Below are 17,126 nucleotides of genomic sequence, written 5' to 3' on the forward strand. Positions count from 1 at the left end.
TATTTGTTTATTTATATAATCATAAAATATGCATAATATATACGCATACAAGGCGGGCATACAATGGGAATGTGTGGTTGGCGCACATGTGGAGTTGGCATTGCAAAAAGTTTTGACTATAAGTTAATGTACATTAAACCTCATCGTTATTATTTACTTATTAACTTATTATTAATTAAATATCTTAAATTATGTTTTTTTTTTCAAAATGTATATTTATTATATATAAAATTACATAAAATATCAAATAATTTAAATAAATAATACCTATTTTTTAACACCTGATAAATGTGTTTTGTTCATGTAATGTAAAATCTAACTAGGTATTAGGTAGGTAAATAGGTATTTAACGTATGTAGAAAAACCTTCATAATTTCCAAAATTTCGTATTTTTTCCAATCATCTTCACTTTTTTATCAATATTTTGACCACATTCAACATTCTATGTAAAAATTTTCAAAAAAAAAATCGGTTTTTAGACGTCCCTTTAACTTTACCGTACCCCATATGTAAATAAATATGCCTTTTAAGTAACCATTTTTACACCACAACCTTTTCTTTTTTTTCACTTCATTAGTATCATCCGAAAACAACGCGACTACTAAAGCAGCAATATAGTCTTTTTTGAGATAGTTGGTGCCATGTTGAACTAATACATACTAAACTAGTTGTACTACCGATCGCTTGGAATTTTTGCAAGTCTGTGGGCAAAATTTTGTACGATCTGTCTATACAATTTACCGTGCAACCTGTTGTACGATCGGTAGTCCAACAAATTGCATCGTCTGTGGGCCGTTTAACGCTTAATTGTTCAATAACAAAGACTGACGTCTTTATTTTTTAGGTTAAATGTGTACTCTATTTAACTGGCAACCCGCCATACATCAATATGCAATATCATAGTTAATATAAAGATGGCGCTACATACAATAAAATCAACCTTTTTTGACACTTCACAACAAAATTTTAAAACACAAGAAGTGGAAATGAAAAAGTGATTTCGTTTTTTTGAAATCTGAAATTAAAATAGAGTTGGTAAAAAAAACCATTTTGCCAAATTTAGTTTTTTTCCGGATATCTCCGAAAGTATTACGAATTTTAAAATGATTAGAACTGTATTTATTCGTTTTGAAATTGTTGGATTAGTCTAAAAATACACATTAAGAAACTTAGTGATTTTGAATCGTCGAAAGAATTTGAATTATCAGAATTTTGTTAATTCCGACACAGACTTTATTCCGACACAGACTTAAGATTTACTTGAAGAACGGATAAGGCAAATAAATCGAAACTATTTTGATGAAACTGTGTTTTAATTTAATAGAATAGAATTTCTCGGCTATTTTAGAGTACACTATATACACCTATTTTAAGGTTGTATTGTAATTTTTTGTTTGTTTATATTTTACTTGTTTTCCAATTTCCCACGGGCCTAAAAAAGTAAGGTTATTTTTCTTACTCTTCTTTTTTAATATGGACTCCACTCAACCCGCATTTGATGTTCGCACAGACGGTTTCAAATCGATCAGAAGTTGTAATATTTTACGCATGCGCATCAAGAATGGTTTGGAAACAGCTTCAAACTTGTAAGAAATTTGCAGTGAGAACAAACCTATGTCATGTATCATACCTCAAGATGTGTCAATACTGTCAATGTCAGTGTGTGTACGTCATATGTCAATACATAAATATAACCACGTTCTATCAGAAATTTCAAAGCCTTACATAGAGTAATTAAAAGTATTAATATTCATTTCTCTATGAAGCCTTATGAAAATATGAAGGTGCACAAGATAGTGACACTGATTATGAATATACTGAGGAAGAGAATAGTATAAAAGAGGCAGACGTGGGCAGCAGAAGGTCACAGAGGCAGCCAAAACCCAAGGAATTCGAAGATTTTGTGACATATATGTGCACACAAAATGATGGTGTAGGAGCTGGGATAGGAAGAAATCCTAGCAGTGTCGATGAAGCTTTGCCTGGACCAGATGGTGAGGATTGGAGAAGGGCAATGCTTGACGAGCTGAGGTCTTTTAAGGAGAATGACGCCTGGGATCTGTTAAACAAGCCGGTTAATGGAACCATAGTGAACTGTAAATGGGTTTTTAAAAGGAAAGTGAACAGAATATTGAAATATCGCAACACTGTATACCACCTTTATGTTCATTAGTTATAATGTCATACCTCAATATCTATCAATACTGTCAATGTCAGTGTGTACGTCATATGTCAATGAATAAATATAACAGTAGTCTGTGCTGAATACTCGACGTATATGTTTTATTTCACCTATTTTAACATTATACTCATTGAAAAAAATCATATTTAAAATTTTGAAATAGGGTGCCATGAATGCGTTGATTTTTTTAATTTTTAATCAAGTAATCACGGAACAATAATAATTATTGTATTTTATTACTTCAATCTTTAAAACGCCTATTTAAAATTTCCAAACCAGTATTTTTGACATTTACTTTATTTTTTTAAATAGCACCTTATTATATGAATACCAACTTGCGCTTGACAAGATGCCATGTATTATCACAATTGAAAAACGCGTCAAAATGCAGCCTACTATTCAAGAAATCAAAGCCTTTCATTAATTAAATGCGTTTATTTATGTAACTTAGTTTTTTCTTATTATGGGCTTATTTTTCAACCGATTTAAAAACTAACCATATTAAATTATACGGAAAAAAACAGTTGTTCTGAATAACGTGATATTTAAAAAAATAAAACAAAGTAAATGCCAAAATTACTGGTTTGGACATTTTAAATTGGTGTGTAAAGTCATAAAATGCAATGAAATCTATTTTTCCGTGATTACTTGATTAAAACTAAAACTTTTAATGCATTCATGGCATCCTATTTTAAAATGTAAAAACAAATATTTTTTCTGAGTATAAAACAAATAGCAAATGCAGGATCACTCTTCTCAGAATATTATTTTGTATTGAAATACGTAATAAAATAGCAAGTGTCTCATTTAAAATAAGAAAGTTAGTGACATTTCCGGTTAAATCGGAAGTGATGGAAAACAACTGAATATGTCAAAAGATGCTCTTATAATAATTCCATCAATATAGGATGTACTAAATTTCATTTATTTATGTTGAAGAGTAAAATAGTTATTAAGTGTTCCCCTTTTCCTGTGTCATCCAGTATGTTTTATAACCTTTATCCAACATTCTATATTTATATTCTTGGTTAAGTTTTTTGCAGCCTCATATTTAAAAAATTCAACTAAAATTCGATTGAAGTCTTTATTTTTAATTTGGTTTTATTTTTAATTTACCATGCGGTTTTCGCCATTTTGTTAGGCTTTGTTTCCTGTATTTACCTAATAGCGTGAAAAAAATATATATGGTTGCAATTAAGTTTTTCGAAATAATTGGTCGAATAGATTATGTTACAAGTCAAGGCTTCCTAGCAGATTTTAGAAAATGCTAAGAGTAATGATTTTTTTGATAAAAAAATAAAGCCATAAATGACCTGTAAAATAAAAGTTATTTAAAAAAAATCGGTCGTTCCAGAGCCAATTGTCAACTATTTTTCTCACTGAAGTTAAAAACTCGCCCCACAACTTTATTTGACGTCTGACAGAAATTTCTGTCAAAACATTTTTGTTTTATAGGCACGTTATTGAAAGTTTTTTAGCGAAAATAAAATTTTACCTTTCGAAGTAGCTGCAGCGCCCTCTAGCGGTTTAGTAAATTTTAAAATAATTTCCAGGATTTTTGTGGATTACTTTTATAACAAAATTTTTGATTCACACTCGGTACGATGAAAAATTATAGTAGAAAGGAATGTGAACACAGCGTTTAAACCTCACCATGTACCGTCATCTGGGGTGAATTCGGACAGTAGGGGAGAATTCGGACATAATGCGTTTCTGCGCAAGAATATTCCTGTCGGTAACAATGTTTAGATTTTCACGTCAGTCGACGTTTAGACACGACTAAGTATGCATGTAGTTCATGTATTCACAGTGTAAAAACAATTCAACTTAAGGTGAGTATTCATTTTATGACTTCAAATATTTGTTTATGTTTTGCCTTTTCTCTATACCATAGAAAGAAATTTCTGGTGGAATCAGGAAATATTTGAATGTGCATTTTTTAACAATAGTTGAAAAGTATTATATAAACAACAATTTACCATAAAAACATTGTGACTTTTGACCTTGGTTTTTTCGTTTAGGGGATTAACTTTAAAATTTGTCACTAGGTGGGGTGAATTCGGACAGCCATGCCAGTGGCGGCTCGTGACATTTGACTATGGAGGGGCGCGCAAATCCAAATAAATATATATCAATCAATCAATGCTTTATTATCATAAAATTTAAAATTTTGTCGACAAAGCTATTATTTAAATAAATCATACAAACAAAATATACACAAAGACAAAACAAAAAATACAAATATATAAAAATAAAAAATACAACAAAACATACAAAAAACTTAACAATTTTATAAATTGTTTAGGTCACATTTCCTTAAAATCTATAAAATATATATACATTCACTTGTATACAAAGTCGGCAAAAGGTAGTTGTTTACAAAAACATTATTAGCAAACTACTAATTTGTTTATATAATATACGAATATTATTTATGTACATTATCATAACAACATAAACAAATTTACCAGTGTTTAGGAAGCGCGTGCTTAAAATTACATAACATTAATTATTAAAAAAAGTCGTTTACTGTGTATAAGGCTCTCTCCAGCAACTATGATTTCAGAGCTTTCCGAAATTTGGAAAAAGTTGTTATTGATTTGATTTCAAATGGGAGATGATTGTGCATTTTTTTTGCATTGTAAAGAATGGATCGTTTAACTAGTTCTGATCGTGGGGTTGGTAGATAAAGATCGTACTCTGCGTTTCTAAGAGGATAATTGTGAGATGGCCTTTCTGACATATCTGATAAGTGCTTGCGGATTAGGCAGACGGATTCAAATATAAATAAGGAAGGAAGAGTTAGTATTTTAAATTTTTTTAAATATTCCTGGCAGTGAGTTCTGTAATTTAGTCTTAATGAATAGCGTATAGCTCTCTTTTGTAGCTTAAATATGCGTTCAAATTGAGTCGCACCACACGTACCCCAAAACGGAAGGGCATATCGGAGGTGCGACTCAAACAGGGCATAATAAACTGTTATAGCCGTTGCCAAACTTAGCTCCCTGTATACTGATCTCAGAGCAAAACATGCAGACCTTAATTTTTTGGATAAGTAATCGATGTGGATATCCCATTTTAAAGAGTTGTCTACCATCAGTCCCAAGAACTTTACGGAATCAACGACCTCCATTCTGTTGTTATTAATTACAAAAGGTTGCAACGCACCGCTAAATGATAATACTCTAGTTTTTGAGACGTTAAGGCACAAGAGATTTGAATCGCACCACGATTTAATGGTGACTAGGTCACGAGATATGGTTCTACGAAGAGCCACTATATTTAAGTTGCTCCAAGAAAAACTAGTATCGTCCGCAAAGAGACAAATTTTACCATTTATGTCCAGATTAGCAATATCATTTATAAATAGAAGAAACAAAATAGGGCCTAGAACTGAGCCCTGAGGTACCCCGCATTCTATTGGCTTGTACGAAGACGTCATCGAATCAACCCTAACAAACTGATTCCTGTTGTTCAGGTATGACATGAACCACTCGAGAGGTGTTCCTCTAATTCCATAGTGCTGCAATTTATTAATTAGGATATTATGGTTTACACAGTCGAAAGCTTTAGAGAAATCACAGAAAATTGTTGCTGTAGAGAGATGGCTGTTTAGGCTGGAGTATATATTATTAAAGAGGGACAACATAGCATCATTGGTGCACTTGTTACTTAAGAATCCGAACTGATGCGGGGTTATAATTTAATATTTAAGCAAAAAGGATAAAAGTCGTTCTTTTACCAGTCTTTCAATAATCTTCGATAATGTTGGGAGAAGTGCAATTGGGCGATAGTTCGAACATTGATCCTTCTCGCCCCCTTTATGTAAAGGAATAATAATTGCCGTCTTAAGGCAGCTTGGAAAGATTCCAATTTGAAGAGACATATTAATCAAGTTGGTAAGATGGTTTAAAGTGATATCCGGGAGATTTGAAAACATTTTGAGCGTTAGACCATCAGCCCCAGATAAGGATTTGTTTTTAATGTCTTTTATTGTGCTGCGTAGTTCTTCTAATGCTATGGGTGTAAGAAAGAAATTATGTAAATTCTCATTAGCGAGATATGAGAGAGGATCGTGGGAAGGAGTTACGGTATTCATGAGAATTTTGGCTACATTTATAAAGTAGTTATTTAAGTTATCCGGTGAAGTGGGGATTGTGATAGATGGAGAAGCCTACTAATAAATAAAAAAATATAACTGGACGTATCTAAGTATATGTTATAATATCTGAGACATGACGGTTTACAGTCATCATGGTACAACAACAAAAAGTTTGCACATAAATGTCTTAATTTGGCAATCAAAAATAAAGAACATTGTTACAAAACAATCGCATTTACACATCACGGAACCTCGCACGAAAATATTTTTGCCACCTCTCTGCCGTTTTTAAAAACAATAACAAGTAACTTTAAAAAGTGAAGAAAAATTATACTTATTAATAAATGTTCAATAGGTACTTAAGCTACTTTTTAAAAGTAAAATCTGCTCGACGGTCTTTCATATTTATAAATCTTTCCATTACTTTTTCATCAAAATTGTTTATTTCCATCACTAAATTTCTATTGACGGACATCATGGCTAAAGCATTAAGTCTTTCATTAAGCATAGTACTTCGCAGGAAGGTTTTTATTCGTTTAAGGGTGGAAAAATTGCGTTCGGCCTCTGCAGTTAATATTGGGGTCGTCACAATGATATTTAATAATTTTATTGTTACGGCAAATGTTTCGCCAAGATTATTTTCTAAAATAAATGAAAGCAAGTTCATGGCTCCAATATTTTGTGAGAAATCTGGTCTTGAGTAAATGACTTCTAGTTCAGTTCTTTACAAAACATTAAAACAACAGCAGAATCCACGATAAAACTGGGGCGCTAAATTTTTGCGCGCCTCGCTTTTGGTAACGAGCGTGATAAAAGCCGAGAAGATGCGTCGTCGAGAGTAGCTTTTCGGCCAAATTATGGTCAGATGTGAGCGCGCCCCACGACAAATAGAGGAAGATAGATGAGCTGTACCTTGCGCGAGACAGAGAGCGGTATACATAGGATGCCAGGAGCACTTTGGTTGTTGTTTTGAATATCGCATTATCTCCTATAGTACGGGCGCTTGTGTTATACGTTTAAACGCGGGTTGATAAAAAATATATCTAATATAATTAATAATTACTGCATACGAGTTTGAAATTTAAATTTTTTAATGAAATTACTGGGGGGCGCGCGCCCTTGCGCCCCTATTAGCAAGCCGCCACTAGCCATGCCTCGTAAATATGTGAAGAAACTCGGTGTCCAGTTTATGAACTATACGCCAGAGACCTTGGAACGGGCCCTAGAGGATGTTCGACGGGGCAGAAGGTCTATTCGTGATGCTTCAGAAACCTATATGATTCCGAAATCAACCATCAACGATAAGCTAAAAAATAAGCACAGTAAAAAACAAGATGGGCAAACTGCACTCTCGGCAGAGGATGAAAGATTTTTGGCAGTGGGAATTCAAAAATTTGGTGAATGGGGCTTTCTCCTCACACGATCCGATATACGACATGTTGTCAAGAGCTATTTGGATCGTAAGGGAATGAGGATAGCGAAGTTCCGAGATAATATGCCAGGGCAAGAGTGGTTTTATTGTTTTTTGAATCGAAACAAGCGTCTAACTGAGCGACTCTCACAAAACATTAAACGTGTCAGAGCAAACGTGAATAGAGAAACTAGTGTGGAATATTTTTCGAATTTGAGGGACACGTTGGAGCGGGTGCCAGATACGAACATCGTCAATTACGATGAAACTAACATGAGTGATGACCCGGGTCGTGTTAAAGTGTTGTGTCGTAAAGGCTCAAAACGAGCGGAGAGAATAATGGATTTTAGTAAAAGCAGCATCTCTATCATGATGGCTATTTCTGCATCTGGCCAATTAATACCGCCTTACACAGTTTATAAAGCTACATATTTATATCCCACGTGGGTGGAAGGGGGAGTAGAAGGCGCTTTCTACAACCGTACAAAAAGCGGATGATTCGACGGGCCCACCTTTGAAGACTGGTTTGATAAGATTGCGTTGCCATATTTGAAAAATCTCCTAGGCCCAAAAATAATAATAGGCGACAATCTATCAAGTCATGTATCTTTACATGTTCTTGAGGAATGTGAAAGATTTAATATAAGATTCGTTCTATTTCCGCCAAATTCCACGCGCCTTCTTCAACCCTTAGACGTGGCATTTTTTTCTCCATTGAAGAAAAAATGGCGGGCTGCATTAACAGATTGGAAATTACAACATAAGGGATGTATTCCTAAACCAGAGTTTCCCAGAGTTTTTAAAACCACATTAACTGCCATGGAACCTACAATGCAGCAGACCATCAAGTCGGGATTTCGAGCATGTGGAATCTTTCCCTTGAATCCGGAGATAGTGTTAAACAAAATTCCAGTTCCAAACGCTCAGGATGATGTTCCTGATGAATGGTCTGAAACGTTCGTTGGCTTACTTCAAGATAAACGATTTACTGAAGAACCAACGCGTAGAAGAGGCAAAAAGCTCAATGTGGCTCCCGAAAAAGCTATACAACATCCAAATAGAAGGATCTCCTCTTCATTATCAGATTCATCATATGAACTAGATCTGTCAAATGAGGATGAAGCCGATGAACGATTTGATGGTGAAAGCGAAAAAGAAAATGAACTTGATGGAGAAAATAATCAAAGCGGAAATAATAACGAAGTCCAGGGTGCTTTTGAGGATCCAAAAGCCGCAATTATAACAACTGACACCTTTGTCATAGTAAAATTGACCAACTTAAAGACAATAAAAAACTATGTCGCCTGTGTCAAGGAAGTTTTGGATCAAGATACATATATGGTTTATTTTCTGAGAAAGCACGAATCTTCCAAGATGGGAGATTATTACAATTACCCCCAATTTAAAGATGAAAGTGTCATTGAAAGACGTCAACTAACGCTTGTTCTCAGATCTGTAAAAGACGCACGAAGGGGCCGATGCCAATTTAAATTTCCAGGTAATATAATAAGCACTTCTTAGAATAATATATTATAATAATGAAATAATATGTTTTTTTATTTCTTGTGAGAATGGGAGAAGGAGTTTGTTTTATTTATTTTGTGAACAAATGCTTATGAATATATCTTATATCTTATATTATTGTTTTCCTCATATCCAAAAAAATATATTTTTTTCATCTAGAGACGTGGAAAACTTTTTATTTTCAATTTTTGTGTCCAACTACACCCCAATGCATGTCAAAGTTCGAATATAGGCGAAAAACAATAGGTTAAAAAAAATATATTAAAAAATGAGAATATATTTTTTTTCTTGTGTGGAATGAATCGACAAAAGACATAAGAAATTTATTTATTTTTTTGAGATTTTTAAAAAAATAAATGTAGCTGCTATTTGGAAAAATACCGGAAAATCGTCCGAATTCACCCCAGATGACGGTACTACCTAATTATTAATTAATTAAAAATTTAAAACAGAAAATAGAGATGTAATTTAATTATTTAATTTATTAGTTTATAAGAATTAATTAAGAATTTAAAGTGACTAAACGATGTACCAAAAGTTGTCGAAATCGCCTTCAGATAAAACGAATTATGGTGTTGAATGTCAATTAGGCAACATCGCTACTTCGTAGACCGTCTAACCTCAAATGTAAAATAGTTTGCATTTGGTAAAATTGTCAAAACATTGTGTTGTTTACAATTTAATTTTGATGAATAAAACTTGAATTTACCTCTCAAATTGCTAAAATCTCTTAAAATGACCACTCCACCCGCTGCATTAGTAAACCGCAATAAAAAACATTTCTTGGGTGTTCCAGCGCCTTTGGGATATGTTGCTGGTGTTGGAAGAGGGTAAATTATACTATATATTTGGCTATTGGGCTCACTAATTCATAAACCCTATTTTTAGCGCTACTGGTTTCACCACTCGGTCTGATATTGGTCCTGCTAGGGATGCCAACGATGTGTCGTAAGTAGAAAGAATTTTTTCTACTTTAATCACTTTTTTAAATTTTATGTACTTTTAAGAGATGATCGGCATGCCCCACCAGCTACAAAGAGACCCAAAAAGAAAGAGGAAGAGGAAGAAAAAGAGGTATTTTTAGTATGATTTTCATTGACAGAATATTTCAAAATTATACCGGGTGATCAGTTAAGGGTAGCGAGCGGCCATATCTCATAAGATATTGGTCGTATAGATTTGAGAAAAAAAAATCTTGATAAAAGTCGCCTAGAGAAATTGCTGAAAATTATTTTCGAGTTTGTCAAACGTCCGCTAGAGATCGTAACAGCCAACACCAAGTAGAAAAATGGGATTTTTATAGAATTTTGTCTAATGAAAGTATATCATAATAATAATAATAATAATAATAATAAATATTTTTTATTTGCATAGAAGAAACAAAAAAAATACAAGTTTACAAAATCTAGCAATAAATTTACGCAAATCAAAGGCCTACAAATTCAGAATTCTGCCATGGCAGATTCTGGTCTTTAACATTGTGGCCCCACACTTCATTAAAAAAAAAATGGTAATTTCAGTAACGCTCATTAACAGTAACGCTTAACTAATAACTGATTAAATACAGCTTTTTCTTTAATCATATACCTAATAAACCTACATAATACTACATAAGAGTTCTAAATTCTAAATTTGACAGTTTAACATCAAGCAAAACAATACACACTGCAAATACCCAAAAAACAGATTAAATTTTTTGTTAAATAACAAAAAATAGAAAAATTATTGCAGACAATAAATAAATAAATAAAATGATCCCAATACCAAAAATTGTAATAAATTACTTAAGAAAACAACCATTCAAAAAGTTAAAAAAAAAGAACTTAAATTATATACCCTGCTGATTCATTAGATTTACAATCATCCTCCTACGAAAAGTATTACAAGAAATTAATAATTGGTCCGGATCCAAATTTAAAGAATTTATTTGATAAGCAAAATTGTAAGAAAATGATCTTTTAAATAACTGTGTTTTATGTCTCGGAATGAGAATAGTATTTCTTCTTAAATTTAAATGGTGTACATCATTTCTAAAAGTTATTTTTTGATAGAGATAGGGCGGACTATGTCATTCTCATATTTACTGACCATTTCCCTACATTTTTTGTCTAAAACGTTTTATTCTATCTATCAAAATAAAGTGGTGGGGCAAGTTCAATTGTTTTTTTAAATAAGCCAAGATTTCTCCCGTTTTTTTTGAAGATTTTAGCAGACTTAGGCTCATATAAAAGAGCATAATTTGCACTACAAAATGCTTATTTAGTTTTGAATTTTTGACTTTTGCTGTCGCCGCTAGATGGCGATAACTCAAATGGTAGCACATTTTTGAGTTTTTTTCAAAAAAAATAAATGTAATGGTATATTAATTTTTATATATTTTAAAAGAGGATACATTTCTCTATAATTTAGTGAAAATAATTTATTGTCTACCTTTTTTTAAACCGTTGATATTGATCAAAATATAATTTTATTACATTAAAAAATGGCACACCACTGTTTTTTATCAAAATAAAAATCAGTTTTGTAATCTCTTATAGGTTACTAAGAAAAAGAATCTCTTGAGTTTTTTTCGTTAGACAAACGGTTTTGGATTAAAAAAATAAAATAGGTTTACATACTGATAATTATTATAAGGTTCAAAATTATTTTTAAATATTACATCTCACAATAATAAAATAATAATCTATTATTTTTATCATTAATAATTATTTAATTAGCGAGAGAATGTATTAGTTCATAATTTATTAATAATTATTATTATTATTTCATAAATTAAATTAAAAATCAAACATCGCATTTAAGCGAAGCAGACATCTAATTTAATGTTACGTTAAAAGTAATTTTACAACAAATCATGCCTTTTACGAATGAAGAAGCCTTTGATTGCTTCTAGGCAGTATGCACCGCGTTATCCCCTCCGCATTCCAGAAAGGTTTTTCGGCGTTTAGCCTTACATTTAAGGCAACATGGCCAAGTGCAACCAACTTCAACGTTGAGAAGAAATCGTAGGGTAAGAAGAGAAGATAACATTATAAATGTATTGGCTTATATTCATGCACACCCCCATATAACCATAAGAGAGATCTCCAGAGATTTAGGAATATCCTATGGCTCAGTGCAAAAAATATTAATGGATTTTAAAATGCATCCGTATCACGTCGTGATTCATCAATCCTTAAATGAGACTGACTTTGAACGTAGGCTCGATTACTGCTACTGGCTTAGAGACTTCATTAGGGAAAACCGTCCTATTTTGTCACAAATATTGTGGACAGATGAAGCATCGTTTAGCAGTAATGGCAAGGTAAATCTTCATAACATGCATTACTGGTCGGACACTAATCCATACTGGTTACGTGAAGATTATCAGCAGGGTCGATGGAGCGTTAACGTCTGGTGCGGTATTATTAATGGTGCTATTATCGGTCCGCACATATTTAATGGCAATCTAACCGGTGACATGTATTTGAACTTTTTATTGAACGATTTACCAGGACTCTTGGAAAATGTGCCTTTAGAAGTAAGAAGAAACATGTGGTTTCAACAAGACGGATGCCCGGCACATTATTCTCGAAATGTGCGAGGTTTTATGAACAGGCATTTTCCTAACATCTGCATCTTCCTTTTGTATCAGAGCCTAACAATTGGTTGAAGAAAAGTTTATCACATTTCTAAACATTTTAGAGGATACATGCTTGAAGTGTTTTCCTATAAAGCAGTTTACTGTGAGATCAGATCAATCCAATAATATTTCCTGGTTTAGTGACAAGCTTAGAGGGATGCGTGAGGGGCTTAGGTTTCTTGAATTGGTGAATAAACAATACACAGATGTATATCATAAAAATGTGTTTCTTCAGTACAGAAATAAATACAACAAAGCAATAAAAGTAGCAAAAATTAAAGCAAATGACCGACTAATTCAATCTTCAAGTAATCCTGGTTGCACTATGTGGCAAGTCATAAATAAATCTTGTGGCAATAAAATTGGAAGGGTTACAGATTGTAGTCTTACAGCGAATGATTTTAACAACTTCTTTTTGGGTGTAGGTCAGGGTATCATGTCAGGAATGCCAATTTCAAATATTGATCCAATATCATTGATTCCCAAACATGATATTGTTTTTGACAAATGAAATTATTGTTCCACTTACAAATTTAATCAATTTGTGCCTTAAAGAATCATGCTTTCCATCTGTTTTAAAGGAGGCACTTGTAATTCCTTTGTTTAAGAAGGGTGATTGCAATAAACCAGATAATTACAGGCCTATATCTCTTTTACCAATTGTGTCCAAGATTTTAGAGAGGTGTCTAGCTGAACAGATTGTGGACTTCTTTGAAAAAAACAACTTATTTAACAAATGTCAATTTGGTTTTCGTAAAGACAAAAGTACAGTTCTGGGCGTCTTGGATTTGGTTTCAGATATTCTTGAAGGTTTTCAAAATTTTCAATATGACACAGTTCTTTGCTGCGACCTGAGTAAAGCTTTTGATTGCGTCGACCATGGGATCCTTCTTGAAAAGCTCAAAGCCTATAATTTTAATCCATCAAGCATTCAACTTATGAAATCTTACCTTGAGGGCAGGTGTCAGTCTGTGAGTTTTGCTGGGGTGGCGTCGGCAATAGGCGATATTACAATGGGTGTGCCTCAAGGGTCAATTCTGGGACCCATTCTTTTTTTAATATATATCAATGATCTTCCACTAATTAGTGAATATGCAAAATTTACCCTCTTTGCCGATGACACCACAGTGTCCTTTCGGGCTGACACTCTGGGTGCTTCCCTGGAGGGATCCCTGGTGGCGCGGGAAGGACTTGAAAGCTGGTTCTGCAGCAATCGGCTTCTCATGAACTCAGATAAGACACTTAAAATCATTTTCTCTATGAGGGAACTTGGGCAGGTGGAGTCTGCTGACACAGCTAAATTCCTAGGAGTCACACTAGACCAACGTTTACATTGGGGTCATCACATCAACCAACTGACTTTAAAGCTAAACAAAGCTGCCTATCTAATAAGAGGGCTCAGTGATAGGGTCTCAGCAGCAGTTCTGAGAACTGCATACTTTGGTGTTTTCCATTCACACTTGTCATATAGTATTCTAGCCTGGGGACATACATCTGATACCAAACGTGTGTTCGGTATACAGAGAAGGGTGATAAGGGTACTAGCTGGTCTTGCATATAGGGAGGACTGCAAGGCAGCCTTTAAACAACTTGGCATTCTCACCCTGCCCTCAGTGTACATTTTGGAAAACCTTCTGTATGTTAAACGTAATACTCAGTCTTTTACTACTCACCAAGATATACATGGCTATAATACTCGCCATAGAACTGACTTTGTACCTCCTTACTGCCGTCTGGGAAGGTGTCGGGATGGACCGGGCTTTTGGGGAATAAAATTATTGAATGCTCTTCCCTCTGAAATAAAATACTTACCTCTAAACAGTTTTAAAACAAAAATCAAAAAAGTTTTATTAGTGAATGCTTTTTATTCATTAGAGGAGTTTTTAAACCACATATTTTAAGGTGATTTTACTGTGTTTTTATAACATCATTTAATGTTTTAGTTATAGTCGAATTTTAATTTAATGTTCTTAGTGTTAGTACTGTTAAGTAGTCTGTTTTGACTTTACCTATGTATTTTTTGAATTGTGTAAAATTTATATTACTGGCATCAATAAAAATTATGATTATGATTATGATTATGATTATGATTAACCGTTGGATTGGTAGAGGCAGTCTATTTTTCTGGCCACCACGGTCCCCCGATTTAACCTGCCTTGATTTTTATCTGTGGGGCCGAATAAAGGATTTAGTTTATAAAACTCAACCAACTACTCGAGAAGACATGATAGTCCGAATTCAAAATGCCATAAATAGTATACCAAGAGCGGAAATTGAGTCAGCTGTCAACTCCACCCAGAAGAGATTAAACCAGTGCATTCAAAATAACGGACAACGATAAAACTATTAATTTATTTTTAACGTTTATTTTTAAGTTCTGTGTTCTTGTTTTTAGTGTTATTGCTCCTGCTGTTGTTGGACAGTTTTATTAAGAAATTTTTTTCTGAAATTTTTTTTTTTGATATGATTCAATTTGATTGAAAAAAAGTCAAGAGGTTCTTTTTCTTAGTAACCTATAAGAGATTACAAAACCGATTTTTATTTTGATAAAAAACAGTGGCGTGCCATTTTTTAATGTAATAAAATTATATTTTGATCAATATCAACGGTTTAAAAAAAGGTAGACAATAAATTATTTTCACTAAATTATAGAGAAATGTATCCTCTTTTAAAATATATAAAAATTAATATACCATTACATTTATTTTTTTGAAAAAAACTTAAAAATGTGCTACCATTTGAGTTATCGCCATCTAGCGGCGACAGCAAAAGTTAAAAATTCAAAACTAAATAAGCATTTTGTAGTGCAAATTATGCTCTTTTATATGAGCCTAAGTCTGCTAAAATCGGTCAAAAGAAACGGGAGAAATCTTGGTTTATTTAAAAAAACAATTGAACTTGCCCCACCGCTTTATTTTGATAGATAGAATAAAACGTTTTAGACAAAAAATTTAGGGAAATGGTCAGTAAATATGAGAATGATATTACTGATATACTTTCATTAGACAAAATTCTATAAAAATCCCATTTTTCTACTTGGTGTTGGCTGTTACGCCCCCTAACGGGTGTTTGACAAACTCGAAAATAATTTCCAGCAATATCTCATGATAAAAGTCGCCAGACTTTTATCATGATTTTTTTTTTCTCAAATCTATACGACCAATATCTTATGAGATATGGCCGCTCGCTACCCTTAACTGATCACCCGGTACATACCTAGACAAATTAAAAAAAAATCATCACAGGGATATCATTCTATTATGTCAGCGATGATTTTTTATCATTTTTAACTTATATGCAGTTTTTTGGGGTTGGCATATCTTTAGATTTCTTTGGTCCTAATTTTTGCATAAACATTGTTTTCTACTTCCATTATATTACTGATTTATAATACCTACATGTATTTTATAGGAAGAAGAGGATTTGAATGACTCAAACTATGATGAATTTAGTGGTTATGGAGGCTCACTGTTCTCAAAAGATCCATATGATAAAGATGATGCTGAGGCTGATGCTATTTATGAAGCTATTGATAAGAGAATGGATGAAAAGAGAAAGGAATATAGAGAGAAAAGATTAAGAGAAGAATTGGAAAGGTATCGACAGGAAAGACCAAAGATTCAGCAGCAGTTTTCAGATTTAAAAAGAGATCTTGTACAGGTGAGACTTAAAAAAAATGCATATTTTATCATGTTGTTAGCAATGTTCATATGCAGTAAAAAGCTTCCGGTTTGTTTAGTTTTGGTAGGGACATGTTGAGCCAAAGAAATAATAATTTTTATATTTATTTATTTATTAATGGTTCCACCCCATTATAAAATTAAGTAATTTAACACAAGCTCAAGTGATAAAAATCAAATTTAAGCAACAAAAAAAAAAAGTTAGACAATTTATTAATGTTTAAAAATTACAATGCAATTTGTATATAAGTCAATAAAGAAACAGAAATAAAACTTAACCCTTTCAGTATGGCATACCAAAGGTATTTTAGTACCACATACAAGGCAATTTTTACACTGATGGATACCATTATTTATAATTGGTGAATGACAATTATGTCATCATTTTATAAGAAAATATTTTAGAGTTAAAAGAAAATATAAATAAATATGGAATATTATTAAATTTCTTTATTTGACAAATACAGGTTATAAAAATTATGAAAACTTAAAATATAAACATGGTATGGATAAAGAATCATTCTAAGCGTATGTTTATAAGTACTAACATAATTACCGATTACTCCCTTTTAGTAGCCTTTATTTATTGGTAAGTTTCGGTTTTA

At 32.7% G+C, this 17,126-nt stretch overlaps 1 protein-coding gene across 1 annotated transcript in view; it reads left to right on the forward strand.

Annotated features, from left to right (window-relative positions):
- The first annotated feature begins 9,843 nt into the window (after window positions 1-9,843).
- Window positions 9,844-17,126, forward strand: part of LOC126737744 (pre-mRNA-processing factor 6) — a 71,803-nt gene continuing 64,520 nt past the window's right edge. The window contains exons 1-4 of the mRNA XM_050442761.1: window positions 9,844-10,049; window positions 10,108-10,167; window positions 10,227-10,293; window positions 16,253-16,501. Coding sequence (XP_050298718.1) covers window positions 9,955-10,049; window positions 10,108-10,167; window positions 10,227-10,293; window positions 16,253-16,501 — 471 coding nt within the window. The 5' untranslated portion in view covers window positions 9,844-9,954. The remainder of the gene's footprint in view (window positions 10,050-10,107; window positions 10,168-10,226; window positions 10,294-16,252; window positions 16,502-17,126) is intronic.

This window comes from Anthonomus grandis, chromosome 6 (assembly GCF_022605725.1).
Source record: "Anthonomus grandis grandis chromosome 6, icAntGran1.3, whole genome shotgun sequence".
Taxonomy (NCBI): domain Eukaryota; kingdom Metazoa; phylum Arthropoda; class Insecta; order Coleoptera; family Curculionidae; genus Anthonomus; species Anthonomus grandis.